Raw genomic sequence first — 17,586 nt, 5'->3', positions numbered from 1 at the left:
AAATGCCAGATAGTCACATATGAGATAGCCATAGTTGTAGAAACATCTGAGCATAAAGCTCATTAGACTTTGTGTCCTAATCAAGCCTCACCTAATGACTAAATAAAACCTAAGCTCATTGAAATGTTTGCAGATTCCCCAAAGTAGAAAGGGATATATCCATGGTTTGAGAAAAGCACAGTAGACAAGAAATTGAATACATTAACTGTATTTGATTGTGGAAGAAGGAAAAGTGGAAAGAATAATGTACAATTCTCATCAAGTATTTTCTTTCATCTTCATTTCATCTTCACATGGAAATTTTGTTCCTGTTTTATAATTTGTGGGCTCAATCATTCTACCAAATGATGCACTGGTAACTTTTTCCATATCTACTCTTTGTAGTTTTTATATACTTTTAAAAATATTATGATTACTAACCTTCAAAATAGACCCAGATTTACACATGAACTTTAAATACATCATAAAACTTAAATTGTTTTAACATATGAAACAGAAAGGATAAATCAGTAGTCCAGGAAAGTTATTAAATCTCAAAAGTTTCTCAAACAATATTTACTCAATCTTAAATCACTTTGAAAGCAAATAATATCTACATGTTCTACTTAAGCACTTCATCTATGTCAAGAATAACTAATTTTATCTTTTCATTAGAATTTTTTGATTAAAACTTTGTCCCCTAGAAAAATACCAACAGTGACAATGTCTCCTTTTGCTTCTTCAACATTCCACCAAAAAGCAATCATTGCATGACCATAATGTGGAAATAATTAGGCATCAGTAAGTTTTTGTCATTCACAAGGGAAAATAAACTGTACAATTTAGGGGATAATGAAGTATAAAGTTATTTGCATATTTCACTAGGATTTGATTTCCTTGTATAACCTGTGCTCTCGCTCTCTTCACGTTTCAACTTTTTGATTTTAAACATTAATCTTCCAAACGTGTCCACCTAGTTGTTAGTAATCATTAACTATCTAAAGATAAACATAATAATTTAGTTTTGCAAAGAGCTATTATGTGCAAGTGCTCTCTTTGTATTTATTTTGCTCTGACTTACTTCTTTTTCAGCGTCTTCTAGTTTCTTTTTCTTACTCTCAGGCATCAAATCGTCCAACCAGCTGAGTTCTCGTTTGGTAAACAAAAAGTCCATCAACTTTCTTACAAATACCAGAGCTAACACCTGAAGTAAATAATAAAATAGTGTAAAACAGGGAAAACATAGAAATGAGACCTATAAATTTGTTTTTCAGTAGAAACACATCAATTTCAATTAGGGCTGAGACTAAACTGAAATTTGAAGATACATACATATATGTATATATGGCTGTACTTTTGCTTCCTTCATTTCTCTTTCTGACTACAACCTCAGAATAATAGCTATGATGCTACTCATTAGAGGAGTCATTTAAATGAGCTATTTAAAAACCTATAAAATATATTTGACTGTCTTCTTAAATACATGTAGTTAATAGTTTGCATTATTTTAAATAAAATCAAACCATTCTCATCTATGCTGATAATATTTTAAATGATTTACAGTCATTCAAATTCAGTATATTTTTTGAAATATTTGAAACTTGTCTGAAATACTTAATGAAACCTAATTTTAAAAATCCCCCTAACTTTTCAGATTTCCTGGTATATTCTAAAAGTTATTTTTTTAAAGTTTATTGGGGTGACAATTGTTAGTAAAGTTACATACATAGGTTTCAGGTGTACAATTCTGTAAAAATGTTAAATTTTGAAAGTTTACATTTTTCCACCCAACTTCAATTAATTCAAACTACTACCAATATTCAGAATGATAGAGACAAAGTAATATGAATCACCAAAATTCATATATAATCTCAAACCCAATCATAGACACTAGTTTTAGTGGTTAAAGTTTATACCAGGGTTTCCACTAATTGTTAAAAATTACTCTGTTGTTCCAATTTCAGTTCACAGGTTTCCAATAAGAGCAGAAAAATCACAGAAAGAGAAAAAGAGGTTTCATACCATCATGGGAAAGACAATAGCAGCTCTTGAAACTTTTATTATCCACAAAAGGCCAAGGCAACTCATCTGGATAACTGTAAAGAGGTGGACTTTTCGAAGTGGTACATGCCTTAGATATATAAAATCTGGTTGATGTTTTGCAGGCATCCAGAAGAGCTTTATTCTATCAAAGAACTGAAAGATAAACAGACTAAATGGCTTTTTACAGACAACAATAAAAGTAGGATAAGTAAAGGTTTAATGTGGTCCAATATACGGTATATCTGAATCACACTTAAGTTGACATCTGAGCATCTGGACCAAAGGATTGTTATGTGTACACTGAAATACTACACTTCCGTTTTCATAATTGCCCACATTTTCTTGACTATGGACACAGCTTGTAATTTAAAACAATTAAAACTAGTAAAGCCAATGGTAAATGTTGCTACCTGAGAGAGTACAGCCTTGAGAAACAGAATATCGCATTATCCTCTTTTACGTTGTCACATCACAATCTCTTCCTTTATTTGCCCCTTAACACCAGGGCTTCCTGGACTCCCACTCTCTATCTTCTTCTGTCCTGGAATATTTCAGCCACACCCATGGCTTCAACTTTCACACATTGGCTAAAGACTCCCAGACCTAGAACTCTACTTCCGCTCTATCTCCTGTGTTCTCGACACACATCCAGCGGCTGAGTAGGATGGTTTGACCTTCTTATTTTGACTCTGCTGTTTTAGCCTTGCTCCTTTGATTCCCAACACAGTTTTGGGGCTGTTTTTACAAACACAAATATCTTAGCCTTAAAGATGCAACCTACATGAATTATTGGTAACAAAGTATTTCCAGAACAAATTTTGTTAACGATTGACCAATTTCTTATACTACACTGTCAAAACATTTATATATTTTTCAGTTGTATTTTATAAAAATGATTTTCATCTGGATCAATGTTATTTCTGTTTAAATTTTACCATAGAGACAGCACAACTATTTTTGGACTATATAACATTACTGTTATAGTTTTGACTCTGAGGCTATTTTTATCTACTAAAGCTAATTTTCTCAATTCAAATTTTATAGATTAAATTTTCACAGGAAGCTTAAATGTTTAATCATATTTTACTTACTAACAAACTGTACTGCATGTCAGTTTTACGTGTATCATTTTGTTTAATATTTCTCAGGCCAAATTTTGCAGTTTTGAATGTTTCCAACAAGAAGTGGTTATTTAGAATATGGTTTCATCACTGTCAGATCTTTCATGTCATTTCTACAGTAATAGATTTTATGCATTTTCAAAAGAATAATATTTGATTTTATTTCTTAGCTAACTTGTAAGAAAATTGCAAGCAATTCTCATCAACTGTTCCAAAATGATTCTAATATGCCAGGGGGAAGGGCCACGGAGTCAAGTGTCAGGGTCCAAATATCCTGTTTTACCAAAATCTGCTTATATGTATATTAGGAATCCCAAACTCAATATAAACCCATCTTTCCTTCTGTGCACCTGTCTTATGACATGGCAGGATCTTCCCTTAATCATCTAAACCAGAATCATATATAAGTTAGCTCATCTGCCGTTTATTTATTTATTCATATCTATTAATACCTTGCAAACAATTCATTGAAAACCTTCTATGCAGAGTACTAAGTGATGAATTTTTTCCTGGCTCATCCTTCTCCATACTGTCCATAAATATTTCATTAGGTCTTTTTATTCCTATCTCCTAAATATCTCTTAAAATTACATGTCATTAAACAAACAAAATTTGGTACATGGTGGAGGTGGGACTATGGAAGAAACAAAGTAAAATCTTCTGTCTTATAACTGAATGTTTCAGTTTCTACAGAACTCATTTTTCCCAGCCACCATTTCTCCATTTGTTAAGCTGTGTTATTGCATAAGTGTACTTCAGTGTGTGGGTGCTTCAATTGTTATAGTTTAAATGGCACATTTGCTTTACTTTGGAGTCCTGAAGTGTCGGAATGAATATAGATGTGGTTATATATCTGAGTACAGAAACAGCATTCATGAGAACATTGTGATCTGTTTTTTTCTGCCATGTTGCACAGTGAAAAGCCTAGATAATAAGTGTCTTAATATTGCCAAATAATCAGGTAAAATATAGGTTCCTATAACATATAGAGTAACTAAATAACATGCTCCTTGAACTGTTGGCATTCAGCAAATATTTATTACTACTTAAGTAATGACAAATGTATTCTGAGTTTTGCCTTTGGCTTCTATCTTGTCCTAATATCAATTTACCATTTCTGCACTGAATTAACCACAAAATTCCAAATAGGGATTTCAACTCCCTGAGCTCGGGGCTGACTTAAATTTTCACTAACCCTGTTTCTCAGTGTGAGACCCTGCTCGTTGTTTCATTTGTGCTATGTAAAACTCATTATGCTTTTCTCATGAGCCTTTGATAATGTTTTCCTCAATTTTCACTTGAAAGATTCACACCCCAAATAATTCCGAAACTTCACATTCTTGTTTAGTTCTAAACCTCATGAGAGTATAAAATCATGTGTGTGGAGGGGGGGGGGGGGGGGGGAATCGGTTGAAACCTATCAAAATGATTTTACTTTGTTTCTTAAACTTCTGCTGCTGTATTTATGTGAGCTTGGGGCCTAATAATAAATACGTTTCACTTACAGATGAAGTTAGTTCTCGTGGAACTTTTGCCAAAGGCAAAAATAAATAAATAAATAAACAAAACCTCTTCAGTACTCTTTCCTATTTGCCTTACCCAATCAATTCTTTCAAAATACACTTTTCATACATGAAATTAGAAATGACCCACTTAAAACTAATTTGAGTAAAATTAAATGCATCACACTTCTTAACTATCTCCCTCTCCCAAGTTCATTTTACCCAGGGTCACGATGAAGAGTCATCCTGTCTATTTTGGGTGTTTGATGAGCTTACAGTGACTTCATATTCAAGTTTTGCCTCAGTTCAAACATCCAGCGCTGTCCTAAGGCCTAAGTGGCTTTCCTTCTTCTGCAGTCAGAAGGTGGCTAGTTGTTCATGCAGGAAAAGAGTTCCTGTGCTGCCTGCCCCTCAGTGTCAAGAGTTCGGCTAAGCTACTCCATAGTATTGCTGTCTCGGCACCCATTTTGTTTAGCCTAGCAGCCGTCAGTGACCTTAAACTACACTAGCCTCTCACGCAATTGCATTTCCTAGATAGAAACCCACAGAGTCACAAGTAAATGTAAGTTCCTAATATGACTTCCCCAATTGCCTGTGTGATCAACAGTTTCCCCTGCCTTCCCCTTATGTACCTCTTAGATAAGACTCCTGTGGAACTTACCAAAACCCTGCTCTCTTGGTTTGAACTGACCAGTCTGGCCGCAGCCCAGGAACGCCAATGCACATGCACTCTACCCACAGACCCTAACAAAAGCATGTGCCCCAGGTCCTTTCTTCCTCTCTCTGTCTTCACTCTGCCTTAACCTCCCCGTGTGACCCAAGACCAGGTACTTCCTCCAGGACCTGTGAGCAATAAACTCCTCTATTTTAATTTCTGTTGTGGTCTGTTGTTGAATCGCAGCTCACCATCCCACGCCCTGTGTTCCACTTAACAAGTGGTAATTTGACAAATGCGTAACCTTCCATCAGGTGACTTTTCTTTTATGTCTTTGAATAGCAATGAGTCAAGCTGTGTCATAGCAAAAGCACCAATTTATATTTTCCTTTTAGTCAACATAAAAAAACTGTAAACTCAATAACTTTCAAAATTAGCCTCTGAAGAAAATTTAAGTATTTTAGATCAATAATGTTAAGTTAGAAAACAAGATTATTCAAATTTAAGTTGAAATCTATATTAGTTTCCTAGCGCTACCATAACAAATTTACACAACTTGATGGCTTAAAACAATACAAATTTATTCTCCTATAGTTGTGAAAGCCAAAATCAAGGTGCTGGCTGGGCTATGCTCTCTCTGAAGGTCGTAGGGAAGAAATGGTCCTTGCCTCTCCAGCTTCTGGTGGCCCCTGATATCCCTTGGCTTGTGGCAGCAAAACTCCAACCTCTGCCTTCATCTCCATGTGGTCTTTCTAACCTTCTTATAAATACACTAGTGTCCTCTCCCTTCTTATGAATACACCAGTCATTAAATTTAGAGTGGACCCTAAATCCAGGATGAGCTCATGTTGGGATTCGTAACAGATATTATCTGTGTAGATTCTATTTCCAAAGCAGTTCACATTCTGAGATTCCAGGGGGACATGAATTTGAGGGGAACACTACTTCAACCCACTACAGTAACATAAGTGGGAACAATTTGTCAACAGCCTCTGTAAAGATTTAGAATGTACTTGTGGTGGTTTTAAAACGTGTCCACAAATTCTGTGGTACTTTTCAAGAGATGGAGTCTAATTCCCTTCCCCTCGTGTGCAAGCCAGACATAGCAATTCACTTCCAACAAATAGTAAAAAGTGACAGTAACCACGGGCGACTTTGGAGACTCAGTCAAAAGGCACAGCAACTTTCTCTCTTTCTTTCATTGTTCACTCTGATGGAAGTTAACTTCTATGTCATGGGGACACTTCAGTGCCAAATGGAAAGGCCCATGTGTCAAAAAAACGAGGCCTCCCTCCAATAGCCAGGCGGGAGCTGTGGCCAATTGCCCACAGCTTTGTGAGGAGCCATTCCGATCATGCGCCTGCAGCCCTATGCAGACCTTCAGGTGACTGCAGCCCTTGTGTGAATCCCCATGGTATCGCATGGCACAACTGGAGCCAGCACCACTGGTTAATCTGCTCCCAAATTCATGACCCACAGAGACCAGGAGATGATAAATGTTTGCTGTTTTAAGTCACTACGTTTTATAGTAATTTGTTAAGCAGCAGCAGGAAACCAACACAACTGTATTTATTTCACCAATACTTGCTTACACAATTACTAAGGTTTCCCTTATACTTTGAAACTGACTTACCCTATACCTTTATTGTTAGTTTAATTTTTAAAATAATTCTATAAATACAATTATCATAATAACAGAAAAACAAACATAAAAGGAAAAAACCACCCAGGATCTCACTATCTTAACAAATTGTTTTCATTTCCCCACCTTGCTTTTCAATCTGACCAACACTCATAGCTTTATAAACTTGTGGTAAGTACAACTTATTTTCCTACTTTTCTTCACTTTGCATTATGCCACAAACATTTTTACCATGTTACTTTTATTGTTGCTATAATTATCACTTTTCAGTGAATGTACCATAGACTGTTCAATTGTGTCCTAAAGTTAGAGAATTGGATTGTTTGCAATATTTTGAAAGTATGTGCAACAACGAACACCTTTGTGCATAAAGTTTTTTCCTATTCTCATGGATATCCATAACCATGATTACAGTATCAAAGATTAAAAGAGTTATAAATCTAAACCTCTTAGTTTTAATATAATTATGGTAAATGAACGTACCCTAAGATTATGAACTTTATATGCTGAAGAGGATATTCTTTAACTTTTATAAATCTGACCAGTTTGAAATAATTTAACTGTGGTCTAAAACCTGCTCCTTAGATGATGTCATTTTCTTAATTATCACGTCTTAGCATCAATAGACCTTAAGATACATCATCATGGATGTACCTGTGTTACTGTAAGTAATTTACCTGAATTCCCTTTAGAGATGAAGCACCCATATAAAGAAACACTCCATACAGCACTGGCATGGGAATAAACTGTAAAAGAACATTTGGAGAAGAGGCACAAGTTACTTTCAAATGTAATGTGGCCATGCTATTTTGCACTTACCAAAGAAAAACATAAAAAAATAAATAAATGTTTTAGAAGCAGTACAGGGCAGAGCCAGTAGAGAGTGTTCAAACACCAGCTTTAGCACTTTTTAGCTGTGTAACCTTAGGTAAATTACCTAAACTCTCTGTGTCTTAGTTTCCCAATATCTAAAAAGGAATGACAATAATAGGATTGTTATCAGTATTTAATAGGTCAAATCTCTAAATATACACATGGTACATAGTAAACAATACTACTATTATGCTACTTTAGGGAAACTTCAATTTTGTTTCACAATGGTGAGATATTTGGATTAAAGGTGAAGAATGGAGCTAATATACACATGCTTTTCCCTACATTATACCAGATATTTGTAAACATGTGGATTGTTCAACTTTTCTCTTTTTTTGGAACATCTCAGCATCATCCAGCTCTATAATAATTTATATAACATAGAAATTAATTCTTGCAAATATACTTGTGAAATAATTAAATACAAGTAAACTTATAAATGATTAGGTAATCGATTAAAATGTTCAAATTATAACAAACTAAAATGAGTTCTAATTTAAGATATAAATAACACACCTTGGAAATATCTGCCAAAATCATATGAAAAAAATAATTACTCTGTAATGCTCTTCAAAATGGATTCATTATTTTAAATATAAAAAATAAGTATACAAAATGATGATGTCCATGTAATAATTTTATGGAACATTTAAAATATAAAACTGCATATGTGGCCTGGACCATGACACTGCTTATCTCTGTACTTCTGTCTTATACTAGGTGATATTGATTGCAAATATATCTGTCCACTGACAAGAAAATACAAGCTTTGTTTTGTGTAGGTCTGCAGTGAAATCAGGTCACAAATCAGTCAGAAATGAGTGACTCTTGCCCACAACTTTATCACCATTTCAAAATTATGGTAATCATTTAGACACCAAATTTTACTGTGCTAGACTAAATTTTTATGTCTGTAAGGATTTTAAAATATAGCACATCATTTCCCGAGTTCAGAAGTTACATAAATGTAGTAAAGAAATTCATCACTTTCATCATATGCCACACAAATATTTGCAAATTGATGGCTTAGAATCAAATGAAACTTCTTAAACAATAATAAATATATTCTGCCTTCTCTCAAATTCATAAAGACAGATTCCATTACCTTCAGAATACTGGTCATAAACACTGATGAACCCATAAGAACAAAAATCATAAGCCCAGTAACCCTTTGCTCCCGAATGCCAAGAAATTTGGGTTGTTCTCCTGGAGCTGAACATTCTGATTCCAGTTTTAGGCTGTTGACATGAGTGATGGAGAGAACAGTGGCAGCCACAAACCACGGCAAGCCCATGATGGAGCACACACCGAGCATGACAGCCACCATTAACAGATCCAGATGGTATCCACAACCTTTCTGTTAAAAAAAAAGAAATGAGGATTCTCATAGGACCTGAATGTAGTATAGAGACAAATCACCACCACCACCATGAAACAGAAAGAATAGAAAGAAGATGCTATCTGTAGTTTTATACAACTGGTCCTAAAATGCAAATTTAAGGATAAAAAGGTAACAGTCTGAAAATATATAATCTACTTAAAGAGAAGTTGCAAATATTCATATTGCAATTATAATTATAGCGCCTTGTATGTACTTTAATAGGCTTAATGTATTTCTAGGTTAACGTTACATTAGTTTCCACTCTATTTCTAGGAGATAAGTAAAGTCATTACTAAATACAGCCACTTCCATAGTTTCCCTACATGGGCAAGTTCACTCACAATTAATATTATTCACAATTCCTTCAGTATTAATTCATACCAAAAACTCATTGAGGGTCCACTATATACCTGTCATCAGGCTGAGAAAACAAAGTAAGGACTGTGTCAACAACAGAGCTAAGAATGACCTGATCAGGATTAGAAACCTCTTCGGGGCAATACCCACGAAGCCCTTCATATCAGCTCTTCTAAAGAGCAATTCCTCTTAAACACTCAGTTTCCAATTGCCCTTTTTTCTGTCAATGGGTGACTTTTATAAGGAAAAATAATATCACAGAACCTAAGCTTCCTCCAGGCGTTACAAGCTTAAGTGATTTTTTTGGACCAGACAGGAAATTTATGAAAGAGGGGAAATGGATGCAAATGGCATGTAGAAATGTTGGGAACTGGAGACTGCACTCCTTGACAGGGTGTTTAAGTCTCTCCAAGGAGAGAAACTGAAAATGGGGAAGAGCAGTGTTACCCTCTCCCTCATCCCTGTTAGGATACTGACAGGGTAAAGCCTCAGAAAGAGCAAAGGGCTTAGCCTAGTTTCCTTTCCAACTCTTAATGTCACCTTCATTAGAGGTAGTATAATAAAGTGGGTAAGGGTTTAGATTCTGGAGACAAGTGGCCTGGGATCAAATGCTGGCTCAACCAATGACCTTGAGTGAATCATTTAACCTCTTGTGCTTCTGTTTCCCTGTCTGAAAAATGGTGATAGGTAACAGAAGCCACCTCATCGGGTTGTTGTGAGAATTAAATTGTTTGATTTTGCAAATCATTTAAAACAATACTGGGTACACAGTATGCACCCAATAAATGTTAGGAACTACTATATTCTAGCAGTTGAACAATGCATTTCTCTTCGGTCCTCATTTGTTTCAAGGCTCCTCAATAAAAACATGTTTCTTAAGGGCAGGTAACATATAATTTATCAGTCTTTCCCACAGTTTTTAGCACAATCATTGGTACATGACAAGCAATCAATAAGTTACAGACTAACTTTTTTAAAAGAAAATATGCATCATTAAAACATCTTTTGGAATCAAATTTAATAAGTATTAACTTTAAAATAAATATAGCTGTTAAATTTGTTATTAGGATCGTGAGCAGACATCACCAATTTCCAGAAGAATAATTTTTGCTTTTTTTGTAGGCAGGTTTACCAAAGTGTAAGCAGCTTGCAATTATTATGAAAGCTCATATAATTTGGAGTGAAACACGTTGAGTATTTGTTGCATATTTGTCATTGTAGTACTTTGCTTCTGTTATTTTGTTTTGTTAATTGTTTTATTAAGAAAACAACATTAAAGTCAGGTGTACTTCCTTGCCTTTCTGCTTATCTTTGGCAAATTATAAAAGTGCAGGAGACGACAGTGAGGAGAAAATGGGAGATATACCACATAATGACTTTTTCCTCATGCACAGTCACCAGTTCAGTGGTACCCTTCCTTGGGTCAGTTTAGCTGCGGCAATGCCCCAATTCACTGAAACACCTAATCTCAGTTTCCCTCATGAATATGACATTGGGAATTTTTCTTTGCAAATAATGCAGGAAAGGTTTTCATTACTAAGATCCGGGAAGAGAAACACCCTGGTGTTGACCCAACCTTAGAAAAGAACAAGCTTCACCAGAGCCATACTATGTTCCCGTAGGCCTTTTGCAGAACATTTTGGAAGATGTCATTGCATAGACTAGAACTCAAATTTGGGTCCCTTGAAAGAATAACATCTTAACCAGTTGGAGGACTGTTTTGTCCTAGGGGCTCTAGAATGACAAGGCTAGAGAACACTGAAGGACCTAACTTCACAAGCCCCTGCCTATGAGGGAGTACAGTGTGGATGGTAGGAATGGTTCCCCCTGGGGTTTTGCAAAGCTGTCGTACTGCAGAGAGAGAATGGAAGAGGTGCTGGCAGCGAGGAGATAACCGTCAGAGCAGGGCGCAGGACCTAGAGAGCCGGCCTTGTGCTTTAGCACACTGGATTTTCCCAGGGCCTGCGTTCACTATGGCTTAATAATACAAGGAAGGCCTTCTTCATGAGAGCAATTTACTATCGCTCTTATTTAGTGTTTTAAACATATGATACAAATGTAAACAGTGAGATTCTGGCTTGCAACAAGCAGACAAAATAATGCTTTCAGAGGAAATAATTTCCTTTTCGAATTTAGAAAGCTCGCTTTATAAAGTACAAGTATATAATAAAAACAAATATACAATTTCTTTCTGATTATGTTGCACAACAATGGGAGCATTTTAATTTAATGTGAATCAAAGAAATAAAGCAGTTCTGGCACTTCCACTAATTAATCATCGTCCTTCTCCTTGCCTTTCATTTTAAATGACTTTAAAAACTCGGTCTTTGTAAGCAGCTTATTAGCTGATAGGCATGCCAGCCAAAGGGAAGTATCCCTTTGTCAGACAGAGAACTCTGCACTTTCTAACATATTTCTGAAGAATTTTGTCTGAAATAAAGACAGATCAGAGCTTTTATTCTCACATTCATCCATGAATCCCAGGAAATGGACATATGGGAGGAAAAGGGAGCATAGCAACAGGTGATGCTACACCAGACCCCACTAAAACCAACATGCAGCAAGACAAGAGGCCAGCCAACAGGACCATCTGATACCCAGATGCCACTGCTGAAAAAATTCATTTCAAAGCTTGGCAGCAATTTCCTGCATCTGTCAAGTTAACCACATAAAAGACTATAGATTGACATGAAGAACCAGGCTGACAAAGAGGGCAAAAAAGAACATATCAAATGCCATAATCATCAAGAGAATGTGGTGCCAAATGAATGTTGCAAATGCATTCATTTACTCAAGTGATCTGGGATTGTATTGCTGTTTATTAAAAATGATGTCAAAAGAAGCTTGAACTGTCTACAGAAACATGTAGAAAAGCCCACAGTTGTATCTGCACAGAAACTTTCTTTACTGTAAAATAATCTTTCTTTCTTTCCATTTTTAGAGAACACTTTTTTAAAAAAGCAAATATTTTTCATGTTTTTCAAAAGGATTCATTTAACCTATGCCTATCCTACTTCTCTTGGGAAGAAACAAAGCAAAAAATGTGAGAGTATGGATTTATACCTCTATATAATATACAGAGGGTGCTAAAAAATGTACACACATTTTAAGACAACATCTCTTAAAATATGTATACATGTTTGTGGCACCCCAGTAGAATTTGCATTCTCAAATGTTTACATTTGCAGCTTTTAATTTTTTTATTAAAGCATAGTTGACATACAATATTGTATTAGTTTCAGTGCACTACAAAGTGATTCGACATGTATATAACTTATGATGTGATTACCATGATCGACTCAAAGGATTATGAGGTGCAGTGAGCTGGAGTTTTGCTAATTCCTCATTCAGAGGAAAGAGTAAGTCACTTAGCCCGTGAGTTGGGCCTTGCTTCTGCAGCGCAACGCAGCTTTCCTGCGTATGCAGTAACACAAGATGATAAAAAACCATTCTTAGTGGTATGAAGAATTCTTTTAAAGGAAAAACAACTACTAGCTGTGGCAATGGAAATACAGAAAAAGTGAAACGACCTAATGAAATGCTGAATTCCAAGGTGACTTATATATGTGATGTAGACTTAGATACAGGACGTGAAGTCTACCAGGTGCTTGATACAGAAACTACAAAACATGGTTCATTAAACTATTTCTGGGAATCCTCCAACCAAGGCAAAAATGGGTTTTCAAATGAGAGAAAAAAAAATTAGTAAAAGCCGAAAATGTGGTTAACTTGTGGTCTGCAGATATATTCAAGAAACATGTCTGTTTTGTTACATGTGGTTCAAGCCCAAGCCAGGAGACTACAAACATTTCAGGGAAGCAACAGGCAGAGAAAACGGCTATGAAACAAACTGTTACTCTGGGTAAAGAATGTTCTGAGGGTGTGTTTTTTTTTTGTTATTGTTAACAGGAAAATCATCAGTAGAAGCAGACCACACTATACCAAAACTTACAGAAGACATGGGTTATAACGCACCCCCCTCCCAAAAGGAAGTGTTCAATGTAGGTAGAATATGTCTTCACTGGAAGGAACTTGCTTTGCAAATAAACGTATCCAAGGAGAAAGATGAGGTGTTCAGTCTCATAGTGGCCAAGAGCAGCCCAGCTCTTCCACCTGGGGCTACATAGCTGAATTTACGAGGAAGCCAGATTTGCTCTATTGTTTACTAAAGACAGGCTGTTCAGGGGTAAGACTATGAATCTTTTGATTATATGGTCATTTATTTGCACAATAAAAAAACAATGTACAAACTATGTAATATAGTTTATTAATATAGCCTCAAGTTTATTCTGGTGACAAAAATATTAAATGCTTGTTTTAGATTTAATTCTATAAATGCAATTACTTGAAAGACCACATAAAGAATGCTTTATTATATTTCAGCTATGCTACATGATATGTAAAGGAGGAAATACAGAATATTTGTTGATTTGGAGTTTGGGAAAGGCTGTCCCAAACTTTGGGACAAAATTTGGGAATGTCTAGGGCCTACGATGCGCTCACGAAGAACAAGGAGCAAATGCTGTGTGATTTATAAGGTGGAGAGACTGGGAAAAACCAAGAATACAGAGTGGCCAAAAAGAAACTGTCACCCTCAGCGAATCTTCACTTACTTCCATGTTTTGTTTTAATACGATTCTTTTAATACTTTGAAAAAATACTGCCTCCATCAGTTTAGCTGACAGCCTTGAAGCATAATTTTTCAGTGAAATCTGTGAATTTCTGCCTAATTACAAAGATTAAAAAAACAACAACCTTCCTTTGAAAGAGAAACAATGATTATACAGCTTACTGTCTTTCTAAAACAGGAGTCTTTCAGTTTATTTTTAAACATGTGTCATGCAATGAAATATATATACCACCATTTAAAATGATAATGCAAATTTATATTGTTGGCCTGGGGTGATTACCAGGATAATGCTCTTACATGAAAAAATGGAAGCAACATATGTAGTATGAAAATATATATTTGGGTATATATATAAATGTTGATGTTATTTCTAGGTAATGAAATTACAGTGTTTTTCACTTTTTTTAACTTTTTATAGTACCTGATGTTTTTTAAACAAAAATTATGTATTATTTTTAATGAGAAAAATAAAGATGTTTTCGGTTTTAAAAAACAAATTGGTGTCTAGGAAAAAAATGAATTTCTATTGCTTAGAGAATAGCAAACTAACAATAGTCAACATAAAGCATACTTATATTTGCTTTATAGATTTATTTAATCAACTATGTAACTTCAATAATTAAGTTGTGATGGTATTTGCTTTTGTAGAAGGCTGATATTTTAAAAGCAAATAATATTTTTAAATGGTTGATATTAAATAAGTAGACTATGAAACTTGGAAATCTGAATTCCTTGTTTTGAGGGCTGTAAATGATTCAAAGTTTCCAATATTGAATTACATAAACTGGAGCCAGCTTATAGGCTTATAAGAGCCATTTAATTTTCAAACAATTTTCCTGCCAATTGATGTCACACTGGTAGCTTTCAATGGGCCATGATGGGAGTATTCATACCATGAAAATCAATAAATATTATAAATCAAGATCTCTCTCTTTTTATACACAGATAACTGGTTGTTAAACATTTACCAGCACATCACTAGTCTGGTTCCTAAGACTTTATGAGATATTTTTGTAAAATATATCCTTAATAATTAAAAAATTCTGACAAAAACACTAAGTGAGTTAAATGAAATTAAGGTTTTGAGCATTCTTAAATTACTTTCTACAAAGAAAATAAAGAATTCTCTTTGTTTTAAGAGATATGTATTTTCTCTAATATACACACAAAATTCCTTTTTAGTAAGGTTTATTACAAATAATTGTGCTTCCTCTCATTTATGTCATTACTATTTCCCTTCAAATAGTTCCGTCAGAGATTTTGATCTTTCTAACAAACATAAAATGCTATAAAGCATGGTTTCTGTTGCTCTACAATTGATCTTTTCCTAGAGTTTAAGGAGTATGTACCTCAGACCAGCACAAAACAAGATTATGCATGTTCTGTTTTTACAAGGTTTGATTTAGATTATTTTTAACCATTCAATGATTTTTATTTTATCAAACATATTCCTGTAAGTGATTGTGTTCACATTATAGAGCTGAGACAAACTGCACAACAGTGAACAACTTTGATTATTCACGGTTGCAAAAGGGCAGGATCAGAATGTATTATAATAAATAAGATATATTCATATTTATCCTCTGTAAAAAAACAGAAAAATCATTGAAATCTGCAATAAAACTCAACAAAGATGTCACAATCTATAACATTTATGGCAGGGTTTCATTGTCATAAGCATTATAGACAGAGAAATACCTGAAGAAAATGAGAAATATCTGAAGAAATAATTTGTCCCAATAGTGAATGTAACGTAATAGATATATTTAGGGTCAAAGGGAAAAATAGATGAATCCCAGATACAAAATAAATTGGTAAAGCTGCACTTCACCAGAACAGATTGTGATTTCATTAAAATATGTTAAACGTGGTAAAGAAAGTTAGAATTCTGGCAATTTTTTTTTTTTAAATCCCTAGAGGTTAAGTCTTAGAGTTTAGAGCTCAGCCAAGTGCTGAGCTCCAATAAATTTAATTTATTAAATAAATTAATTAATTAACTAATAATTAATTTTAAGTTCATTGTAAGACAAAGTATCCTGAATATAAACAATAAAAATTATGAACCTGAAAGCATTATTTTAATATTTCACTTATAAATGACTACAGAATATAGGCAAAGCATAATGAACATCAGTTGATATCAGTTAAGTCACAATGATTTACATTAAAATGGATGTTAAAATATACCTTTAGCTTATGCTCTTTTCTGTTGATGATTACAGCTGTAATCTGTTGGTCCATAAAAATTAGAATAGTACAAAGCAAAGCTGGAATAATAGCAGCTATTACTGTCCACCATGGATTTGGACCTACAGGTGTAATAAACCAACCACGATCATCTCTGGTGGGCTATAAAAAATAAAAGAATGTACATAATTATTAACTGGATTAATTAATACCTAATGAATTAAGTCTTAACAGATGCTACCAGGAAAGCCCTAATTATAAACTGATATGCCGAGTGAGCTATATGGAGGTGTGATCAAAAACTATGATGAATGTTTAAATTTTAAAAAAAATTATTACAGTAAAGGACACATTGCCATTAATCCTCCTCAAAATACGCCCCCTCGCTTCAAACACACTTATCCCATTGTTCTTGCCACTTTCTGAAGCTGCAAGTCCCTTTTCATGTCTTTAGCTGTGCTGTCATGGCTGCCTCGATGTCCTGAATCATTTTGACTTTGGGGAAGAGCCAGAAGTCGCATGGTGCCAGATCCAGTGAAAAAGGTGGATGAGGACACACCGTAATGTTTTTATTTGACAGAAATTGCCTTATCCCAGAAGCAATGTGTGACACGGAGTGTTGTCATGATGGAGGATGATTTAAGGCACATTTTAAAACACACCTTCTCTCAACGGTAGCTCACACCTATCTGACTACACTGAACAAGTTGAAACTTGTCACACACTGTTACTAAGGTTATTGTCACACACTGTTACTAAGGAAATGGCTGTACCAGAAGCGATGAGTGACATGGAGCATTTCCATTGTGATCACAAAATATGGTGAATGCCACTGCCGAGTGCCATCCAACAGAAAGGCAGGGATCTTCAATACAGGAAATGATGCGATGGACCTTAGTAACAGGCGTGTGACAAGTTTCAACTTATTCAGTACAGTCAGTCAGGTGTGAACTACGGTTGAGAGAAGGTGTGTTTTAAAATGTGCCATATATCATCCTCCATCATGACAATGCTCCGTGTCACACATCGCTTCTGGTATAAGGCAATTTCTGTCAAATAAAAATATTACTGTGTGTCTTCATCCATCTTATTCACCAGATCTGGCACTATGCGACTTCTGGTTCTCCAAAATCAAAATGACTCCGGACACTGAGGCAGCCACATCAGCACAACTAAAAACACTAAAGAGGACTTCCAGAACTGCTTCAGAAAGTAG

At 34.9% G+C, this 17,586-nt stretch overlaps 1 protein-coding gene across 16 annotated transcripts in view; it reads right to left on the bottom strand.

Moving 5' to 3' along the window:
- The window catches only part of SLC4A10 (solute carrier family 4 member 10), a 256,810-nt gene that overhangs the window by 17,307 nt on the left and 221,917 nt on the right, over positions 1-17,586 (bottom strand). For all 16 annotated transcript variants that reach the window (XM_074337110.2, XM_019727291.3, XM_019727287.3 and 13 more), the window contains 5 exons: positions 16,371-16,532; positions 8,921-9,172; positions 7,620-7,688; positions 2,002-2,175; positions 1,061-1,183 (listed from right to left, as the gene is read on the bottom strand). In XM_074337110.2, the coding sequence (XP_074193211.2) occupies positions 1,061-1,183; positions 2,002-2,175; positions 7,620-7,688; positions 8,921-9,172; positions 16,371-16,532 (780 nt within the window). The remainder of the gene's footprint in view (positions 1-1,060; positions 1,184-2,001; positions 2,176-7,619; positions 7,689-8,920; positions 9,173-16,370; positions 16,533-17,586) is intronic.

The sequence above is a fragment of the Rhinolophus sinicus genome, chromosome 17, assembly GCF_057876585.1.
Source record: "Rhinolophus sinicus isolate RSI-liver-muscle chromosome 17, RSI-T2T, whole genome shotgun sequence".
NCBI lineage: Eukaryota > Metazoa > Chordata > Mammalia > Chiroptera > Rhinolophidae > Rhinolophus > Rhinolophus sinicus.
This window is presented reverse-complemented; position numbering and strand designations above follow the sequence as displayed.